The sequence below is a fragment of the Temnothorax curvispinosus genome, unplaced genomic scaffold (assembly GCF_003070985.1).
Source record: "Temnothorax curvispinosus isolate PA1 unplaced genomic scaffold, ASM307098v1 QBEX01003713.1, whole genome shotgun sequence".
Classification (NCBI taxonomy): Eukaryota; Metazoa; Arthropoda; class Insecta; order Hymenoptera; family Formicidae; genus Temnothorax; species Temnothorax curvispinosus.
This window is the reverse complement of record NW_020213493.1, coordinates 1-9,399: the sequence shown is the minus strand read 5'-3', so window position 1 is coordinate 9,399 and position 9,399 is coordinate 1. Positions and strand designations below refer to the sequence as shown.

Genomic DNA, 9,399 nt, shown 5'->3' with positions numbered 1-9,399 from the left:
GAGAAAAAAAAGTTGTTACCTTGACTAAATACGTTTTTCTCAGTGTACAATCATACTTTATTGTCTCAAGAGATGTTTGATTTATTAATAATTTTACCTAATCTTATGACCCAATTACTCAATGATATTTTTCGGGTAGAAACGATCATCCAAGTATGATCATTGGCCAAGCCACATTGGGTATAGAAATGATGGAAGAGAATGCCAATATAAATGCCGAAGCAGTCATATTACCCACGTCAATTAATGGTTGCGGACTTATCACGGGTATTGCGATGGCTATCAAAGGACGGAATTCAAATATAAAGATTATTGTAAGTAAACAACAATGATATTTTTTTATAACTGCAAATTGTAAAATGTTATTTTATAATGCCGTAAATCCATAATTTATCTTAAGAAGAAAAATGCATTGTAAATAAAAAGAGAAATTTGTGAAAACTTTACATGTAATCTCTATTTTTAGAAGGTCAAGTCTGCACTACATGATTCTTTAATCAAATCTATTAGAAAAGAAACGATGAGTCAGCAGGAAATAAAAACTAAACCAGAAAATAGATATGATTGGTTTAAGAATAAGAAGGGAGGAATTCAAGAACAATTATTTTATAAGATTTTTAATAAAGTAGAAGATAGGTTTGTTAAAACTGCCAAAATTCTACTAAAAGAAGAAAATATCGACGACTTACGTGCAGCAATTGGTTTAGCTGCACTTTTATCTGGCAAACTTGACGAGCTAAAGGGAAAAAAGTAAGCTCTGTCATATAAATTTAATAGTTTTTTAATAGCTTTCTTTAAAATTTATTAATTCCGCGTATATAAAGGCGCGTTATATGTGTTTTGTGATCAGTAAGTGCTCACTTTCCTGTTTTGTAGTTAATAAAGTTGTAATTTACTATTGTAATATATTATAATATTATAATAATATTATTTAATAACATAATTTTTTTGTGTGCGTTAGGATAGTAATACCTGTATTCGGCGAGATGGACTTGTCTGATGATAAGACGGATGATAATCCAAGTTCAGAACCTCGTGCTGGCCCCTCAAACGCTTGAATAGAGGCATATTTTCATTTCTAAATAGATTGACAAAGAGGAATGTTAAGAAAACTCCGCATACATTCAAGGTTTAAATAATCTAAAACATCTGGAACACCGAACTAATCGCACAACTCGAGAAACGCGCAGTGGATAAAGTTACGAAAAGGATGATAAGAAAGGTGCTTCAAAGATGTTTTTTAGCCACACATACAATACTGAAAGAATTTTATTAACATTTCTCTATCTGTACAGCAAATATTTGTATTTTTATAAAAATGGAGTAGTATAAATTATGTCAATAATAAACAAATATATACCTACATGTAAGATAACTTTTTTAAATGTGATAAATACATACCCAGATAGCACAGTGAATTCCTAAAATATTCCTAAACTTTTCTTCTTTCCTGAACTGCAATTCTTTAAAAATTCATGAAAGTATACTTTAAGAATGATTTAAGGCTCCTGGATGGTCAGCCGAGAACTCTGCGTTGACGGTGGCGCCGCCACTCTCTCCTCTCACTCTCTCCAATGGAGAATTCTGTCTTGTGACATGTTGACAACCTATTTTGTCGTCCTTGCTATTTCTTTATTACTCGCTCTGTGCTTGTGCTCTAACGTTTAACGTATTCGTGAAAATCGTAAAATTGACCGAAAAGTAAGATTTGCATGCGGTAGTAACGTTTTCACCTCCTTTCGATAGTCGTTAAACGGCTGTTTTTCCCGTATGTTTAGGCTTTGTTTTATGGCTGTTTGTTTATTGTCGAGGGAAAAGGGTAGTTTTCGGTCAATTTCGGAAGTGTTCTGAAACGATCTATAGTGATGTTTTATTGAAATGTCTCTTTATTTGAAAATGGTACGGACGACAAAATTGGGTGTTTTCCTCGCCTCAATAGTGAGAATTCAATATGGCCGCGGTGACCATCCAGGAGCCTTAAGAAGTTACATGCACCATAATTCTAGTTCCCGAAAACTTCTTAGAGTATTCTTTTGGAATTATTTCCTATCAACAAAATGTATACTTTATGAATTCAAGAGGATTATTGTTTTGCCCGTTCTAGACTGGAGGATGATCCTACTCGCGGCTCATCCTAGTGAGTAGTGTAAACGGATAGAAATCATGGATAATCAATGATTTTTACCCGTCTACATTACTCACTAGGATGAGCCGCGAGTAAGATCATCCTCCAGTCTAGAACGGGCATTTGAGAACAGAGAGAGGATTAAGGGTGCGTTCGGGGAGATGCTATTAACGCTAATAGCGTCATTTTATCTTTTTTTCATGTAATGAACGATAAAGATAGTTCCCCGAACGCGCCCTAAAAGAACCCAATAAAAAATAACAAATTATATTAATATTATAATTTTACATTAATATTTTTATTGATATAAAATATTTCTTGGTCATGTATTTATTTAATAATACGACGTTTAGTCGTTGTGAAAATCAAATCATACAGATTATAATTTTTTAACCTATTATCTATTTATAAATTAATTTGCAAAATTTTAATTAATTTCCTACATATAAAATTAATATTAATTTGTTATTATGGAATTTTTAATTGTGTAAATTAAATTTTTATCTTTTTATGTGTAGACAATTAAAAAAATTTATATCGGTCGAAGGAGTCTGCCTAATTATTCTCATCGGCTTCGTCGTTCACCCAATAACAGTCTGAAGAACTTCTCTTGATTCGCAGAGAACAGCGTAAAATGATCTTCGACAGCCCGCCGTTCACAACCAATCACATCCGGTCGCCCCGTAATTTGTCACTTAATTAATCAGGAAACAAGTTTCTCTTACACACTCTCTGGTACGATTTTGTCGTAATGGAAGGTGCTGCTCGAGTAGAAGCTATTTCCTCGGCGTGGCTATTTCCTCCTGCAGGGATTTGTACACCAAACCGCAGTTCTTGTTGTCGACCAATTCCTGACGGTGGATCAGGGATGGCCTGATCACGGGGATCACCCCGTCCACGTTTGTTCGCCAAGCAGCAGGCCATGCGCGCCACTAACAGGAAGACTACCAGAACGGACAGGACGGTACCGGAAACCAGCCAGACCTTGAAGCCGGGTCTCAAGTTGCACCAAGTGTGATATTCCGTGATGACCGCGAAGTCCTCGTCGTATTCTTGATCCTCCATGAGCCGCGGCTCGTCGATATGCTGCATGCCATGATCGCGCGATGATCAGTTTCTGTGAGAAACGCATCCGGCATTCTTATCACACGTTATCATTACAATTTGGAAGATCGATATAAATATGTGATATAATATTACAGAGGAATTGAAAATTATATAAATTGCAATATTAAAAGATATTAAACAATTAAAGTATGTAAAAGAAAATACTAAGTATGTAAAAGTATGTAAAAGAAATACTAAGACATATTTCGAGGAACATTTCATTGTCGTCTTACCTCATCGTTATCGAGCTCGTTTTTCAACAGAGGATCGGCGTCTTCTACAACATCGATATCCAGAAGAATATCGTTCGGGCGTGTGCCTTTGCCAGGAAGCGATCTGGATGGTGGACCATCGTCGATTCCATCGCAAACTATCCTCGCCAAGTCCGTCCACTGACCGACGTCCATCAAATCCATATGTCATTAATATCTTCGATATCATCAAACTTATCACTGGAAAGTCTGTAAAAACGAGCTTGCTGAAACATGAGAGATTGAGAGAAGTCCTGACATGACATATTTAGCTGGTTTCTGAACTTGAGAACTCACTCAAGTACTTCTGTCGGTGCGACGCCATGATCGGTGAGCTATTGCACAGCTTCAGTAAATTCGGAGTCACAATCCAGGGGATTGTGCGACAAATTCAGACTGGTAAGATTTTGCGTGGCTCTCGACGGTGATTTGTCGCAGATTATCGCGAACCGACAAGAACCTAAACGGAAACGAAAATGTGAGATACCCTGGTCAACGAATATCTTAACGTCGAAATACACTATTCAATAAATATCTTGATGTCACAGAATAATTTTGTTTGTAATTAAAAAGATTTTGCAAAAGCTTCAAATATTATTAGAAGATAATTCTGAATTTTCTTCAAATATGATAATAGAGGTCATAGTGCAATTTCAATAATTTTGGTTTATTTAGTTTTCTATAATTCTGCATCTAAATATTATTAGAATATAAATTGTGTTTTAAATAACAAATTCTTTTTTTTAATTATTAATAAATTTCCATAAAATTTCTCATCGAAGACTCTTCAACGGCACTCTAGCTTCACTCCAGACGCGCTCGACGTTGTACCGCGGCTCACGTCCAGCTTGAGAAGTCCTGAAATGCTCAGAAACAGCGTCATTTGCAGTGTTCTCAACGGATTGCGGCCAAGGTTCACTTTACTCAAAGATACGGCGCCGCGGAACATGTTAGGTGTGAGAGTAGTGATGATATTGTCGGACAGATCCAATTCTCGAAGAGACGAAAGATTATCTAGGAGTCCATCGGGCAAGCCGGTCAGGCGATTCTTCGCAAGCTTCAGCCGAGTCAACGCTGGCATTTTGTCGAACGTGCCTACTTTGATGCTGTCCAGACCACAATTTGCACACTCGAAACGAATGGTGCTGTTAAATAACGACAAAATTACTTAATACATAAGTACTAATTTATTTGGTATTTTAAAATAAAGCGGCAAAGTGACATATTCACCTGAATGTATTGTGCTCCAGATCGTAAGTTTTAAAAACTGGCAGAACTTGCAAAGCGGGATTGTCGTTCATCAGCAGAACCTGCAGTCTTGGATTGGATTTGAAATGATGCTCGGTTAACAAGGAGAGCCTGTTGTCGCTAATATTCAGATATTGTAATTGTTCGAGCTTGCTGAAAGCGTGCTAGTGGATTTTCTTCAAATTGTTCGACTTGACATATAATTAGTCCAATAATGGTACGCCTTCCAGATCCTTCTTGCCGATTATCCTGATCTTGTTTCTAGAGACGTCGAGCATCGTCAGTTTCAAAGAACTTATGGCCAACGTTGATAGATTATTTCCTAGAAAATATAAAATAATTCTTTCTCTATTAATTATTATATAGTTTCTAAAATAATTGTAAAATAACTAAATTTTAGTTTACTTATCAGTATGAGGCACTAAGCAATTAATCAATTAAGTTTATATTATCTCTGTTAAATTTAATCAAGCATTTACGATTTTTTATTTTAGCATTTATAATTTTAGCGTAGTATTTGTAGCACATGACGTGCAACAATCATTGAAACATTATCAAAATTAGAGTCAGATATCGGATTATCGTAGAATCAACCAAGAAATTGAAATTGCTATGATTAACTTACGATGTTCTTTCTTTTCCCCTTTTTTTGCACGATTTTTTGCATGATTTAACCACGATTGTATGACATATCTTCTATTTTTTTCATAATACTTGAAGAATGCAACGACGCCACGGAAGCTGTAAAAGATCGAATATTACTTACATAGAATGAATTTTTAAAACAAAAAATGTGCGTGACTAAAAAAGTAACAAATTTGTGATTAATACTAAATCTGATTGGAAGATTTGCATATATGTACAACAAATATGCAAACAATTTATGTTAATAAAATATTCGTGTCATATAATGATTTACTCAATATGAGTTTATAAATGAGGAATTCTTTAAAGCGAACGGTATTTTTTTGTCCAGTCCAAGAATATTGAACAGCTAAATTATCCGTCATTATTCTCTTCATTGCTCGCCTTATATGTTCCCCAGCATCCTTACCACCTTGCTTTATAATATTTTTCTACATAATCAAAACATTTTCCATGTTTTTACAAGAAAATGAATAAAAAATTTTATATATATATTGTGCTTACTGTATAAATATATTATATATGTATATATATAGTAAGACCTCCAGTCTTTTGCTTTAAGCTCTAATTGTAAGCTGTAACTTAATTTCCCACAAAGAAATGTTCCCTGCACTGTCTAAAGTTGCAACCCTTATATTTTACCCACATAGCAAAAAGGAATTATTATAGTGATATTACAGTGTAACAATTAAATGTCACAATGATATAATGAAATGACGACGTGTGAGTGCTTTCCATTCAGTGACACAAGTCGACACAAACGTCACTCTATCTTTCTTGGCATTCAATATAAGTAACGAAGAGAAAACTTGTGTCGACTTAATTGCATTAGTAAATGGAAGGCACCTTGTTACTTTTTTTGCTATAAAGGTAAATAAGCTCAAAGCATTAAATTAAGGAGTTATGTTTTCGGACAGCTATCGAAAATAAAGTCACAGCCTAGAGCTTAGAGCAAAAAGCAAAAGACTTACTACATCTATTGCAGAACTGGGGTTATGAAAATCATTTTTTTTTTAATTGATGGCGGTAGAATGATGGCAGAAACGATAGAACGAAGCCGGGACCGTTCATCGATTTTCTTTCGTTTATACCAATAACTCGACAAAATTGTATATCCTTTGTTTCGGAAACATATAGTAGCAATCTTCTTATTTGTCGCTATAAACCGAAGTAGGATTGAAGATTTCGGTAGAAACTTAGGATAATGTGAAAATTTGTCAAGTTTGTTTAATACTATATGTTTAGAATATAAACAGACAAACCTTTCTCCTCTCATATGTCCTTCTTCTTTCTCAAAAGACAATTCTAATATAGTTAGACACTGTAATTTAATGCTGTAGTTAGACGCTGTAATTAGAGACTGTAGTTAGACGCTGTAGTTTATTATAAATGCTGGAAATACGAAGCCTGATGTAAGCCTAATGTAGACTTAAAGTATACCTACTACAGGTACACCTAATAAGAAAATGTAGATGTTAGAGACATATAGATAATTATTTTAGAGAAAAATATATTGTAAGTATGTAGTAATAATTCCATGTGTAATATTAACAGGGTTGGGAACGTAATTTTATAAAATTAACTCAAGAAATAATGGGAAAGACGGGAATAAGCAGAGAGGAGATAGGAAGAAAAAGGGAAGAAGCAGGGACGAAGATAATGCAGGAAATGATCGACAGAATAGAAGAAAATGAAAAAGAAGTTTTTAAAATAAGATGGAAAAAGTTTGGAAGTAATGAGAATGATAGAACAGAGGCGAGAGGAAAAGAAAAGGGAGATGAAAGAGAAGAGAATAAAATTAAGAGACCAGGATATATATATATATATATATATATATATATATATATATATATAGCATACCCTTCTGTCCTGTTTTCCCAGTCGTCGAGATATAAGTTAGCAGTGGAGACAACCACCCTGATCCCATTATCTTTGTATTGTAAAATCATAATCTTCGTATGATGACAACCAAAATCAGTCGGCATATCTACTTCTATCATAATAATGTTGCTAGGTACTCTCTCTAATGTTGCTAGATGATCTACCCTATCATACAGAATCATCATCAGTACATTGACCAGCCAACAGATACTGTAAGCACAGCCACGTGACGTCTACCATAAAATTTAAATAAAGACTGTTAACAATTTCTTCAAGACTCCGGTCGAGAATCTCAGGGAGAGTTATAGAAAACTGTTGATTGTAAGTCTTCTTGGAATTTTCTACTCTCGCGTAGAATAAGTGGTAGGGTGCTGAAAGGGCATATTTTTTTGCAAATTCTCCTGGTTCCACGATGGATACTCCAAATTGTGTCGTTATCTAAATGGCCATCTTCATAACTTCTTCTCTTGACTCTTCAGAATTACAAGTTTGGCGCATATCCGCGATAGACATTAATGGTATTACATCTCGCTCATATGTTTACAGAATTGCTGTCGATGATATTCTGCTGACTATCCTAAGTCTGATCGCTACTTTCTATGATCATTTGTTCCATCTTATGTGTAACAGAAGAGTCAGTTTCCAATGTTTCATGACTTTCCTTTTTTGCCTATAAAGAAACTTACATTTATTTCGTTTGTCCTTCATAATTTGAAATTCACAAACTCATTTTCAGTACTAACCTTGATGCTTTCCAAACTCAAACTGTCACAATCCTCATCGGCGGAAACTCTAGAGAGTGCCTGAGCTTCCACATCCATTTGCATGCATTTATCTTGTTTCTTTTGTGAGCAATTGCCTTTCTTATATCTCTACTTTTTCCTTCAAATTTAAATTCTCTTTAATACTTGATAAACAGAAGACAAAGATTGTATTTTAGGATGAACTACTAATTGCAGACAACCAGCTGTATTTATTTTTGTCCCTCTCCTTTCTAAGCACATTTGCAATATTTTCAGTTGATCCAATTAATAACTGTGAACGATTGTTACACGTAAAATTGAGCTCTTCTGATATTTTTATCGTACCATCATCCAACTGATCCACTAATGGCACTAATAGTGCCTCCACTGAAATTAAAGTGACAGTTATTATTGTCAGCTCTGTAAACATAATAGTAATCATTTAATACCAAGGTTAAAATAATGGGCGCCTTCAGCACTAGCAGACACAACTGTTGCACAACTGTTGAGTTCTTATTAACACTCTGCGTTGATTGGTTGGTTCTAAAAGTAATGGTGCGATCCCATGGTACGGAACGTACGCGCAATGCGGAATTGGCGGAATGAAGTTCGTCCAATCGCAGACATTCCGCCAGTTGCGTTTCGCTGAAATTTCTTTTTTGATGTCCCATGGAGCGGAATTCGCGGAAGCGCAATTGATGGCGTTTTCGATTTGCGACTCAAACCGACTCGGGTCGTATCATGTATACAGGACTCTAGCATCATTGACGTGGAATACATACATATCTATGTATGTATTCCACGTCCATTGATGCGACCCGAGTCGGGTCGAGTAGCAAATTGAAAACGCCATGACTCTTGCCAATCACAAGATAGGGCGCGTTCAGCAAACACAACTGTTGAGTCTCGTCTTATCAACAATCTGCGTTGATTGGTTGGTTCTAAAAGTAAGAGCCGCGTGATCGTCAATAGGTATTGAGATTTACTTTAAAAATAAATATAATTAAACCAAGATGAGTTCCTACTGACTTGATGAGCACCTATCTGGAAATTTTTAATAGTTTTACATATAATCAATGCTCCTACATAAATATAATGTAAAAGCATTGACAACGCGCACATGATTTTAATAAATCATACAAGCTTCGATAGTTTATGCTGAAAGAATTATACGTATAATTAATTACACTAAAAAGAAAAAAAAAATTAGATCCAAGAAAATATTTATTTAGATAGTGCCAATGACTTTTATTTACTTAATATAATCACGTATTTATTTAGAATTAGATATCTTTACCTAAATTAAGTAAAAATATCTAATTCTAAATAAATATGTGTATTATATTAAATAAATAAGGGTGTCATTTAAATGCTCAGTTAAACTTATTTTAGCTCAGTA

At 34.7% G+C, this 9,399-nt stretch overlaps 1 protein-coding gene and 1 pseudogene across 1 annotated transcript; one reads left to right on the top strand and one right to left on the bottom strand.

The window, feature by feature from the left end:
* Positions 1 to 18: 18 nt before the first annotated feature.
* Positions 19 to 1,338, top strand: LOC112452822. Its single transcript, XM_025013237.1, has 3 exons — positions 19 to 314; positions 467 to 750; positions 962 to 1,338. Exons 1-3 carry the CDS (start codon positions 156 to 158, stop codon positions 1,056 to 1,058), a joined length of 540 nt encoding a protein of 179 aa, XP_024869005.1. The 5' UTR covers positions 19 to 155; the 3' UTR covers positions 1,059 to 1,338.
* A 1,250-nt stretch (positions 1,339 to 2,588) lies between these two features.
* LOC112452821 lies at positions 2,589 to 8,439 on the bottom strand (annotated as a pseudogene).
* Between the last annotated feature and the right edge of the window lie 960 nt (positions 8,440 to 9,399).

Coding starts and splice junctions, on each gene's coding strand:
- LOC112452822 (XM_025013237.1), top strand. CDS start 156: ATGATCATTGGCCAAGCCACATTGGGTATAGAAATGATGGAAGAGAAT. Junction 315..466: donor ATTCAAATATAAAGATTATT/GTAAGTAAACAA, acceptor CTCTATTTTTAG/AAGGTCAAGTCTGCACTACA. Junction 751..961: donor GACGAGCTAAAGGGAAAAAA/GTAAGCTCTGTC, acceptor TGTGTGCGTTAG/GATAGTAATACCTGTATTCG.